The sequence below is a fragment of the Schistocerca piceifrons genome, chromosome 5 (genome assembly GCF_021461385.2).
Source record: "Schistocerca piceifrons isolate TAMUIC-IGC-003096 chromosome 5, iqSchPice1.1, whole genome shotgun sequence".
Lineage (NCBI taxonomy): Eukaryota > Metazoa > Arthropoda > Insecta > Orthoptera > Acrididae > Schistocerca > Schistocerca piceifrons.
Genome location: NC_060142.1, coordinates 164550229 through 164563626, shown reverse-complemented (window position 1 = coordinate 164563626; position 13398 = coordinate 164550229). Strand labels below are relative to the sequence as shown.

General features: G+C 44.1%; 1 protein-coding gene across 1 annotated transcript in view; it reads left to right on the top strand.

Annotated features, from left to right (window-relative positions):
* Positions 1-13398, top strand: part of LOC124798505 (sodium- and chloride-dependent glycine transporter 1-like) — a 132698-nt gene that overhangs the window by 53851 nt on the left and 65449 nt on the right. Inside the window, exon 4 of the mRNA XM_047261944.1 lies at positions 9158-9289. Coding sequence (XP_047117900.1) covers positions 9158-9289 — 132 coding nt within the window. The remainder of the gene's footprint in view (positions 1-9157; positions 9290-13398) is intronic.

The following is a 13398-nucleotide window of genomic DNA, read 5'->3' as shown; positions in this document are numbered from 1 at the left end:
ATCTAAGGATATACTACTTTGCCTAAGTTCTCGTTTCTTGATGTGAAACACACCACAACATAGCAACACTTGTGTTTGTATTTTTCTGGCTACATATGCCTTGTGTCGCGTTTCTGCGATTAGTTGTCACTCTTCTCCTCTATGATAAGTGATTACGACTTTTGTAATCGCTGTCCACAATTACAGCGCCAATTTCATTGACTTGTGCACTGAATCGGCGTTCGTGTTCTAAAACGGGTTTTTTGTAGGACCAAATCAAAACTTTATACTCATTGGATACCGTTTGATGTAGTGTTGTTTTGAATACGTGAACCAGTATATAGTTGTTATGTATAATCATCTGCAGTTCTTCAATGATTTCCCGTCTCGTTTCACTTATATTTGCGTTGATCAATTTCCATTCGTTCGTCAGCAATGAAATACAAATGGTTCAAATGGCTCTGAGCACTATGGTCATCAGTCCCCTAGAACTTAGAACTACTTAAACCTAACTAACCTAAGGACACCACACACATCCATGTCCGAGGCAGGATTCGAACCTGCGACCGTAGCAGTCGCGGGGTTCCGGACTGAAGCGCCTAGAACCGCACCGCCACCGCGGCCGGCCTTACCACAGTAGTACAAGTTTATATGTCAACTATCTCCGCAGATGATGAAGAGACTGAAGAAATGGGTGATGCGATAAAAGAAATGATTCAGATAGTTAAGGGAGACGAAAATTTAATAGTCATGGGGGACTGGAATTCGACAGTAGGAAGAGAAGGGAAAGTAGTAGGTGAATATGGACTGAGGGTAAGGAATGAAAGAGGAAGCTGCCTGGTAGAATTTCGCACAGAGCATCACCTGACCATTGCTAACACTTGGTTTAAGAACGATGAAAGAAGGTTGTATATGTGGAAGAGGCCTGGAGACACTGGAAGGTTTCAGATAGATTATATAATGGTAAGACGTTTTAAATTGTAAGACACTTCCAGGGGCGGATGTGAACTCTGGCCACAATTTATTGATTATGAACTGTAGTTTAAAAACTGAATGAACTGCAAAAATGTAGGGGTTTAAGGAGATGGGACCTGGATAAACTGAAAGAACCAGAGGTTGTAAAGAGTTTCAGAGAGAGCGTTACGGAACGATTGGCAAGAACAGGGAAACGAAATACGGTAGAAGAAGAATGGGTAGCTTTGAGATGAAATAGCGCAGGCAGCAGAGGATAAAATACGTAAAAAGGCGAGGGCTAGAAGAAATCCTTGGGTAAGAGAAGGTATATTGAATTTAACTGGTGAAAGGAGAAAACATAAAAATGCAGTAAATGAAGCAAGCGAAAAGGAATACAAACGTCGCAAAAATGAGATCGACAGGAAGCGCAAAATTGCTAAGCAGGCATGGCTAGAGGACAAATGCGAGGATGTAGAGGCATATAATGCCCACATGAAAATTAAAGAGACCTTTGGAGAAAAGAGAACCACCTGTATGAATATCAAGAGCTCAGAGGGAAAACCACTCCTAAGCAAAGAAGAAAAGCAGAAAGATGGAAGGAGTATGTTGACGGTCTATACAAGGACGATGTACGTGAGGGCAATATTATGAAAATTGAAGAGGACGTAGATGAAGATGAAATGGGAGATATGATACTGTGAGAAGAATTTGACAGAGCACTGAAAGAACTAAGTCGAAACAAGGTTCAAATGGTTCAAATGGCTCTGAGCACTATGGGACTTAACATCTATGGTCATCAGTCCCCTAGAACTTAGAACTACTTAAACCTAACTAACCTAAGGACATCACACAACACCCAGTCATCACGAGGCAGAGAAAATCCCTGACTCCGCCGGGAATCGAACCCGGGAACCCGGGCGCGGGAAGCGAGAACGCTTCCGCAAGTCGAAACAAGGCCCCGGGAGTAAACAACATTCCTTTAGAACTACTGATGGCCTCGGGAGGGCCAGTGTAATATTGCTAATTTTCGCCTCACAAACATTAGAATACGCTCAATAGTAAAGGCCGGATGGCCTGAAGTTAATGGCTCTGAGCACTATGGGACTCAACTGCTGTGGTCATTAGTCCCCTAGAACTTAGAACTACTTAAACCTAACTAACCTAAGGACATCACACACATCCATGCCCGAGGCAGGATTCGAACCTGCGACCGTAGCAGTTGCACGGTTCCGGACTGCGCGCCTAGAACCGCGAGACCACCGCGGCCGGCCCTGAAGTTATCAAACAATTGTAATGTAATGTATTCTTTATCCTTGCCGCTCCTGCGCGGCGGCTATCACAGTCTAACATAACAGTCGCGACACTCACTGCTGTAAAAGTTGTTGCCGTTTGACAGATGGAGCGACACTAGCGCTCCAAGCGGCAGGTAAGGTGAACGTCAGACGCGTTGTAAGCATAATGTTTGTTTATCATCCATTTCCTACGTAATTTCCGAATTATTCGAGTTATTTTCTTGCCTCCAAGAGTTTGTTTAGTATCGGAAGGCATATATGTTTCTATTAATGATTCTAAAATAAGCGCAAGTATGGACAAAAACCATTAGTAGAGTGGTAAGCTACAACACATTCGTGAAGAAACACTTGTGACATTGGACAGAATTGCAGCTTACCACGTTGATATCAAAAGAATATAAACACACAGATTCACATGTAAGAAGCACAGACATGTAGCTCTACATGCAAAAGCGATCGACAGCTCGTTTATCGTTCTGTAGGCCTACTGTGTTTGTCATTGTCGCCTGTTGCCACAAGTACGACCTTCATCTTTATATTATTCTAAGTGGGACAAGCAACTGCCAAATAGTGGGAGAAATGTACTGAAAACATTATAATGAGCTGATTACATTACATCTCACGAAAAACCAAATATTTTAATAATTTTCAAACAATCTGTCTGTAGCCATTTTCCTTGTCCCATAATAGTTTCGCTCGAAGTCTAGCGATCTGCACATTCTGACACTTCACACGCTTTTGTAAGACACGAACAGCTGCACTTAATCTAACCACTTCATCGTCAAAGCAGGTCTGTGTTGATGATTCACACGAATCTGGCACTGATACATGGAGAGTTGAACTGGCTGCTTCTGTGTCATAGGACAGTTTTACAGCTTTAGATTGACTGTAGAATCTTTGTGGCAGTTTCCTCTTCATCGTCAGCTGAGGTGGCTTATTTGGAATGTCAAACTCTGTGGGCACTGCATTCCACACGAGTTCGTTATTGTCTGCGTTCATGAACTGGTTTTGTTCGAAATTATTATACAGGTAAACTGGGTCTTCCTTCATAAGGTCTTCTCGTCTGCTATTAACTAGCCATTTTCTGCTCCTAAAACGATACATTCATCATTTATACACATATAGTTTGCAAGTGAATTCTGACGATACAGTTTAGTAACATGATGGTATATACCTCTCAGGACCCTTAGGAAACCTAAAAAGAGACAGCTGTGGTGTCTTCTTCCTGTTGTTGCTGCAATTTATTGCGCTACAAACGCTCCCGATGGTATAAACCATTGTATAAATCAAAATAATCAATCACTATTCGCTTTCACGATCGCGCCGAACTCACAGTTCAACCTACCAGCCGCTTGGGGCGCTGCTGGCGCTGTAGGCAACAAAATCGAGGCGAAGTGTCGCGACTGTTATGTTAGACTGTGGCGGCTATAAACCTCTATGTACACGTATCGATTAATGACATAAAAAGAATTCTGTTGTTTCAAGACAAATGAGGCCTTGAGTGCTTCACCTTTTACTGCTTCTATTCCAAGAACGGCGGACGCGGACTTGCTGCGTTCCGCAATCTGCGTTTTATAATTTGAGGAAAACATTCTGTAAATGTGCTAAGTGTTTTCTCAATCAGAGAACATATATGTTGATGTAGTTAATTACGAGCAGGCACCATCAAGAAGACATTAATCTCAAGTATTGCCTGCTATGTGCTAAGCTTCTGATAATACGCATCAGCTATTGTAACTATAATATAAGAAGGTACGTAGCATTAAAAAACGTGTGTTATACAGGGTGGTCCATTGATAGTGACCGGGCCAAATATCTCACGAAATAAGCATCAAACGAAAAAACTACAAAAAACGAAACTCGTCTAGCTTGATGGGGAAAACAAGATGGCGCTATGGTTGACTCGCTAGATGGCGCTGCGATACATCAAACGGATTATCAACTGCGTTTTTTTTAACAGGAACCCCAATTTTTATTACATATTCGTGTAGTACGTAAAGAAATATGAATGTTTAATTGGACCACCTTTTTCGCATTGTAATAGATGGCGCTGTGATAGCCACAAATGTATAAGTACGTGGTATCACGTAACATTCCGCCAGTGCGGACGGTATTTCCTTCGTGGTACATTACCCGTGTTAAAATGGACCGTTTACCAATTGCGGAAAAGGTCGTAATCGTGTTGATGTATGGCTATTGTGATCAAAATGCCCAACAGGCGTGTGCTATGTATGCTGCTCGGTATCCTGGACGACGTCAGTCAATTGTCCGGACCATTCGCCGGATAGTTACGTAATTTAAGGAAACAGGAAGTGTTCAGTCACATGTGAAACGTCAACCACGACCTGCAACAAATGATGATGCCCGAGTAGGTGTTTTAGCTGCTGTCGCGGCTAATCCGCACATCAATAGCAGACCAACTGCGCGAGAATCGGGAATCTCACAAACGTCGGTGTTGAGAATGCTACATCAACATCGATTGCACCCGTACCATATTTCTATGCACCAGGAATTGCATGGCGACGACTTTGAACGTCGTGTACAGTTCTGCCACTGGGCACAAGAGAAATTACGGGACGATGACAGATTTTTTCCACGCGTTCTATTTAGCGACGAAGCGTCATTCACCAACAGCGGTAACGTAAACCGACATAATATGCACTATTGAGCAACGGAAAATACACGATGGCTGCGACAAGTGGAACATCAGCGACCATGGCGGGTTAATGTATGGTGCGGCAGTATGGGAGGAAGGATAATTGGCCCCACTTTATCGATGGCAATCTAAATGGTGCAATGTATGCTGATTTCCTACGTAATGTTCTACCGATGTTACTACAAGGTGTTTCACTGCATGACAGAATGGCGATGTACTTGCAACATGATGGATTTCCGGCACATAGCTCGCGTGCGGTTGAAGTAGTATTGAATAGCATATTTCATGACAGGTGGATCGGTCGTCGAAGCACCATAACAAGGCCCGCACGTTCACCGGATCTGATGTCCCTGGATTTCTTTCTGTGGGGAAAGTTGAAGGATATTTGCTACAGTTCATGTATCATGTCCGTGACATTCTCTCCCCTGTTTCTCGATAACACAAAACTGGCTGCCCCACTTGGGACTTTTTCGATGTCCTCCGTCAGTCCCATCCGATGCGGATCCACGCCGCACAGCAATACTCCAGAAGAGGGCGGACGAGCGTGGTGTAAGCAGTCTCTTCAGTCGACCTGTTGCTCGTTTTAAGTGTCCTGCTAACAAATCGTAATCTCTGATTATCTTTCCCCACAACATTATCCATGTGACAGTTCAGTTTAAGTTATTCGTGATTGTAAATGTATGGTATTTAGTTGAATTTACAGCCTTTATATTCGAGTGATTTATCTTTTAACCGAAATTTAGAGGATTTCGTTTAGTACTCGTGTGAATTACTTCAGATTTTTCATTATTTAAATCAACTGTCACTTTTCGTACCATAGAAATAGCTTGTCTAAAGCACTTGCAATTGGTTTTGGTCATGATGGCAACATCATCTGCAAACAATCTAGGAGGACTGCTCACATTGTCTCCTATGTCATTTATGTATATCAGCGACAGGGCCTATAGCACTTCCTTGGGAAACGCCAGATATTACTTTCGTTTTACTCGATGACTTTCCGTCAGTTACTATGAACCTAGATCTTTCTGACAGGAACTGACGAGGTCCCGGACACAGGTGGGGATTTTCACAGTTCCAGACCCTCCAGAGCGGCTCCAGTTCCACTCAGCATGCTATCAAACGTGTACCTGGAATCTTTCCCATCAGTAAAAGACGGCAGGGGCGATGAGGCTGCTACGCTGTCCCTCCTACGGTAATGAAAGGCTATACAGTCAGGCCAACAGCGCGGCCTTGGGCTGTGCGTCACGGACTTTACTTTACCTGTAAGCAGAGTTAATGGCCACACACATAGTCCGGCAGGCCCGTCATTTACACCCCAACTGTCAGCCGTAAGACCAGCGGTCACGTCTGCTGAATGTCCCATATAGGTTCAGTTGAACCTGGGCCGGCAAGATCGACTGTCATCATGTCCCCCAGCTATGCTGATGTACTCGCAATTCTTGCCTTAATTATGTTATTAAAGATTAAGAAAAACGGAAGAAAACACGTAAGGCATGGTATAAACAGTGGTTACTGATGAGACAAACATATTCAGACGCGAATTTGTTCATGTAACTGAAGCTGGCTCCAAAAGACTGGCACGATTACCGTACAATGGATGAAAGTACGTACCTACAACTGTTGTCATTGTTGGCACCATTGACAGGACAAATACGGTCATGTGGAATGCGATCACTCCTCATGAACAACTCAGCAGTTATGTGGCCCCTGGATGTGGTGAGACATTTGGAAGGCCTGAAGACTTCTGCCATCTATCACCTTAGTCACGTGGGACAATTATACCTGAAACATGTGAAGCCTTCTACAAAGTCCTACAAAGGGATTGTTATGTATGTGTGAGGCGGAACTATGGGCCTCATGGAAAAAGGGTGACCCGGCTGAGTCATGAAATTTGGTCTGACCACGAGGTGTTGCCATTCAAAAATGGTTCAAACGGCTCTGAGCACAATGGGACTTAACTGCTGAGGTCATCGCTCACCTAGAACTTACGAGTAGAACTACTTAACCTAACTAACCTAAGGACATCACACACATCCATGCCCGAGGCAGGATTCGAACCTGCGACCGTAGCGGTCGCGCGATTCCAGACTGCAGCGCCTAGAACCGCCGGCCGGCCGGCGGTGTGGCCATTAATTGCACGCGTTGATCACGTAGGCTGACGTGAGGATCAATGAACTATACTTGACGGGATGTATTTGGAACATCTTAGGTGATTAAAAAGTTAGTTGACAGGAATACAATTAAATACTTTGCTTTAATTCAGCATCAGCGCTGAACGTCGATCTTGATTTTGTACAATAATATTTACAAGTGCAGTTTTAGAATGAACTGCGAATACTTCTTTACAATTCTGATCGCTTCACACATATAGATCAATTGGCAATGTATAAACTGTACGTGGCGCCTGGCTAGGTCGTAGATACTGACTTAGCTGAAGGCTGTGCTAACTAGCGTCTCTGCAAATGAGATCTCTGAAGCTATAACAAGTGAACCATTCCTATTACAGTCGGCTGTAGAACTGGCCAGCGCGCTGGCTTGTCTCGTAAGACCAGCCGAGTAGCGGCGCTCGGTCTGCTAGCGTCGACAGTGGCGACTCGCGGGTCCGATGTGTACTGACGGACCGCAGCCTAGCAAGTGTTGTGCCTTGCGGTGACACGACAGGGATCACTTGGAAGCTAAACGTATGGTCAAATTGCATTACTTTTTAACAAAATTACCAAAAAAATACGAACTAGGGAAAATCATTGTAAGCAGACATAGTCGGGGAAAGCACATTACTGTTTCTTTGCTGCCGTTCGTTAATATTACATTCCTGGTTTCGGTTATGGTGAGAAGTTTTTGAATGTACTGAGTTTCTCTGGTATGATGACTGTGAACCGCTCGAGCTCGTAGAACAATTAATAGTCGTTGCTGTAAAGCTGTGACAGAACTGGAGAAATTTGATATAATGTCTGCTTGTGAGGAGAAAAGCGACGAACAAATGCTTAGTTTCCATCTAAAACGACACCGTCAACTACAAACAACACATCTTTGGATGTATTTCTCCGAAAACAGTTGTTGATTGGCATCTAAATCGCGAGTTCCCTGCAGGTCGGCCAGTCGTCTCACCCCACAACACGCTACGGTGTGCCTGCACGTTCTTCAGCTGGACCAAATGGACGAACGACTTTTCGTCCGTACTCGGGCCGCTGGATCAGTCGAACTTCACAGTCCAGCCCCGACCTATCGCAGATTCCATCCGCCGGTCTTCCAGCTGACAGTATAAACGTAATTGCACGGTTTGCCAGTACCTTTATTATTGCACAACGGCTGCTCAGTGTCTTAGCACTTACGTCTATGTTTCAATCGTTAACAATTTAGAACTGATTTGAAGTGTAAAATAAACTACTGTTGTAAGTTGTAATCTTTGTGTTTGCCTACGTTATTTGCCCACCTGTAGCTGTTTTATGTACATTGTACTATAGACACTGGAAACACACCCGATGAGGTTTTCGTACTCTAAGCAAGGATTCATAATCCGTGGATGGCAGGATTCTCGCAACTGCGTTGTCTTTTGTGTCGCTAGGATGAATGTAAACAGTCCCAAAAGCCTACATTTAGTCGAACAGGACGACTACAGTTTCATAGAATCTGCTAAAAGGAATTTGAATGTGCAAGAAGTTAATTTCTCATGCCCTTCTATTCTGATAAACCAATCATCCACAGCGAGGGGGGATTCAAAATAATGTTACCACTAAAATGGGATGAATATGTAACTATTAACCATGCATCAAACGAGAACGATATTCAGCTTTAACATAGCATCGTTTCTATGTGCTATATATGATGCCAAACAACTTGAGACCATTACGTAAATTACATACCATGACTACTTTCATTCAATTTCGATTAGACACACATTTCATAAGCAGAACATGTCTACTGTTTGTGTGTTAACACAATTTTGAATCACCTTATATAACAGCAGTTTGTAGAGCCTAGAGAAGAGGATGGCAAAAATAATCAACTGTACAAAGTTAGGTAATCACCTAGTAAAGAAATAAAAATAGAAAGAATGGCGAGACTGATATAACTAATAAGCTTCACACTTGCGTACAACTGTTACTGAATCGTGTCCAGTTCTTTGCAAGCAGACCTCATCCCACCACTTCGTGTAAAACTTGCAGAACAGGTCAACTTTTGTTTACGTCTCCGGAAAAGTCCCTTAACAAGTGTCATTTATCTGAAAACGCTCACTTCAACAACATAAAGTGCCACCTCATATTGCTCGTTACAGGCGCTTTCCTAGTGCCGTACCTGCTTATGCTGCTGCTGTGTGGAATACCATTGTTCTTCATGGAAACGTCGATTGGGCAATTCGCCAGCACTGGATGTATTACCATGTTCAGGATATGCCCTCTCTTCAAAGGTAAATTTTTAGTTGCTCGTTTTGTTTCTAACGATTAACACAATATGTACACAGAATATTTTGCAGTGTTCTAATAATACTTCTGGTAGTATACGCACTAATCATAAGCTGAATGTATATTGGTACATTTAATATTATTAACACAACGTTAATGTACTTAATGCCTACTGTAATATACGCTACTCACAGTTATCTCACGTCATAGTAAAATAAGCTGAACGAAATTTTAGTTCTGTAGTCTAGATAGGAATTGATCTCTCGATCACGTCGCATAAATGTTTGTTGGATTCATGTCCGGCGATCTGGGTGACCAAATCATGCGCTCCAGTTGTCAAGAATTGTCAAGAATGTTCTTCAAAACAGTCGCCAACAATTGTGGCCCAATGACATGGCGTACTGTCACCCATAAAAATTCCATCATTGTTTGGGAACATGAAGTCCCTGAATGGCTGTATATGGTCTCCAAGTAGCCGAACACTACCATTTCTAGTCAACGATCGGTTAATTTGGACCAAAGGATCCAGTCCATTTCGTGTAAACACAGCCCACACCACCATGAAGTCACCACTAGCTTCCACAGCGTCTTGTTGGCAACTTGGGTCCAAGCTTCGTGGGGTATACGCCACGCTCGAACCATATCATCTGCTATTACCAACTGAAATCGGGACTCATCTGACCAGGCCACGGTTTTCCAGTTGTCTAGGGGCCAACCGATATGGTAACGAGGCGATGTCACGCTGTTAGCAAAGGTACTCGCTTCGGTCGTCTGCTGCCATAGCCCATTAACGCTAAACTTGGCCGCACTGTCCTAAAGGATACATTTGTCGTACGTCCCACGTTGATTTCTGCGGTTGTTTCAGACAGTGTTGCTTGTCTGTTACCACTGACATCGCTACGCAAACGTCGCGACCCTCGGTCGATAAGCGAAGGCCGTCGGCCACTGCGGCGTTCGCGGGAAGACGCTCGTCGTTGGAGGAAAGCGGCGCTCCTGGTGCGGAAAGACCATCCGCGCGTGCGCTATGGGCAACGACTGTGCTGCCGCACACTACTGTGGTTAAAGGCCGAATTAAACCTCAGTAGTGCTCTGCGTTGCGTGATGAATCGGAAGACCTTTTATTCCGTTTTGATTTAGTGCTGGATTCCAGGTGGCGCTTAGTTAGAAACCTGCATCCCTGTTGAAAAGATTGTTCGCCATACGGATATGTATGACCTTAATAACACAGCCCCAGAAAGATGACGCTAGGGATAAAATTTCAGTCTCTTCGTAAAACATACGATGTCCTGTGTCCAGGCAATGCTCCACTACCGCAGATTTGTCAGGCAGCAGCGGAGCATTTCCTGGGCACGGGGCATCGTTGTTGCATTAAAATTATCGTCTTAATTAAGATTCTGAGTTACGATGAACGACGCTTTCGCTACTGATGGAAATACTGTTCTATGTACAGCGTGCAATAAGGACGTCGGGTGCTTCAGCAACATACACTGTATGTAAGTCATAAGCACAGAAAGAACAAAGCAGGCAATCGTCTAAGAAGCTAATTTTGTTGAACACGAATGTAAAGGACTCTAAACGCCACAAGTGAATTTTTGCTTGATATGTGCTCTTCTATGGCTGCTGCGAACGTTCCATGGTGCAAGCTTCCAGTGCCAGAGTATCGCGTGCTCCTTACAAAAGTATTGTGGTGAGTAGATTCTTGATGAACCGACATTAAGGAAAAACTATTTCTATTTTTGTTGCAAGAAAGCTGTGAAACCTAAACGGCGCTTCATAAGTAACCGTCACATGCGCACACATGCGCATAGGTGAGACAAAAATTTGGAAACACTGCGTACAATGCAGGCTTGAACATAAATGCTGATGCTAGCCAAGCCTGCAGGGTGCGCTATTGTATTTGACCACAAACGGCACCTGTGCCAAGTTCTTAATGTGTTGCAAGTGTCTGTCGTGGTCAGAACAGTGTTCTGTCGGAACTCAGTGCATTCCAACGTGGACAAATCGTTGTTGTTCGTATAGTTGATGCTTCCGTAACCAAGGCAGCCAAAGTGTTTGGTGCTTCGAGAGGCATCGTATCGAAGACTTACACCACATACAGGGAAAGCGGAAAAACATCATCTGCTAACTCCAAACACGGCTGAAAGTGTGTGCTGAGTGATCGTGACACACGGTCACTGAAGAGGATTGCGACATAAAACAAAAGGACTGCAGAACAGAATGTCACATTCGTGAACCCCGTCAGCACCAAAACAACAAGAAGGGAGCTCCAGGAGCAAGAATTGCAGGGCGAGCTGCAGTCCACAGCATCCATCAACGAAAGAAAACGGCCGTAACAGGAAAAACTTGGTGCCAAAGCCAGAAAACCTGGGATATAGAACAATGGAAGAATGTCATTTGGTCGGATGAGTCTTGTTACACACCGTGAAGAGGAATGCGACATAATTCAAGAGGAGTAGAGCTGCAAAAGTCACTGCAGAACAGAATGTCACACTCGCGAACCCTGTCAGCACCAAAACAAGAATGGAGCTCAAGAAGCAGGGATAGATTTCCAAGTTCTGGCCGAGTTTACGTCCCAAGATTGAAACACTGAGGGTTCGGTGATGTTGATGATGTTGATTTGTGTGGCGCTCAACTGCGCGGTCATCAGTGCCCGTACAAAGTTCCAATTCTTACACAGTCCATTTTCTTTTCACAATCCAATCTAGTCACGCTCTCAAATGATGATGAGGAGGAGGAGGACAGCACAAACACCCAGTCACCAGGCAGAGAAAACCCCAGTCCGACCCGGAATAGAACCCGGGATCCTGGGACCCACAGGCAGCAACGCTAGCCCCTAGACCACGAGCTGCGGACAGGGGTTCGGTGATGACTCAGGCAACCATATTGTAGTATTCCACGGGCCCCATGGCTACTCTGCACTGTCGCGTTACTGCCAAGAATTGTATGACCAGTTTGGTTGCTCAAGTACATCTCGTAGTACTTTGTTCCCCAACGGTGAAGCTGTGTTCCAAAACGTCAACTCGCGTCATCCAGAACTGGCGTTGTGGCACGAGAATGAATTGTCGCATCTCACCTAGCCACTACAGGCACCAGAACACATTAACGAGCCTTTGGGGTCTAGTTAGCAGAGAAGGGCCCGTAATCAATATCCACCTCCACCATCGTTACCTGAACTTGACACTATTTTGCAGGAAGAATGGCGTAAGATTCGCCTGAAACACTGCATTTATCCATTCCGAGAGACTGGAAGCTGTTATGAACGACGAGTTCCCTACTCTGGATAATGCATGGCAACGATAGTACTGTATTGTGTTTTCAGTGTTTCCATAATTTTATCCATTCTCTCTAGATAAATGACTAGGAAACAAGGGATGAATGTAGAAGTTTCAATGTCAATCTCATTGCTAGCAAACTCGACGGAGAAGAACCCTCATCGCCATTACTGATTTCCTGCTAAGTGTTTGCTACCATTAGCCCAGTCGACATAGATCAAAAAACGTCGACTGGGGAAGCGATTCGTGTAGTCGCAAATTTTTGCATTGTGATAGGTGGGAGTTCATGAACAACATGCTAAAAATAGTGACGGTGAGGTGTGCGCGTGGAAAGCTGGAGGGGGGAATTTAAAGGTCAATTTTCTATGTCTTTCTTGAATATCTCGAAAGCCGCCGCTTCTATCGAAAATGTTTACCAGTATAAAATTAAACTGCATTAAATTTCCCACAGAAAGTTTCTATTCATTTTTTTCTGTGGGACTAATACTTTCCGCGTCCAAGGGGCTGCAAAACACGTAGATTATTAAAAATACTGTTTTAATGGTACAAAATTGATATTTATTGGTAAATGAAGTTATGAACAAATATTAAATGTGAGTACCACAACTAAATGCAGTAGAACCGTATTAAGGAATGAAATGTGTTCTGGGAGTGCAAGGGGCTGGGGGGCGGGGAGGGGGGGGGGGGGGTACAGATTAGATGCGTGAAGGAAGGTGGGTCGCCACATTGTGGTCATGAGCTTCACTCCTTCGTAGAGCTGCGAAACGAAGAGCGATTAGGTGATTCCTCACACTCTACCCCACTGCATCACAAAAAACAACTACAGGGTATTTCACAAATTT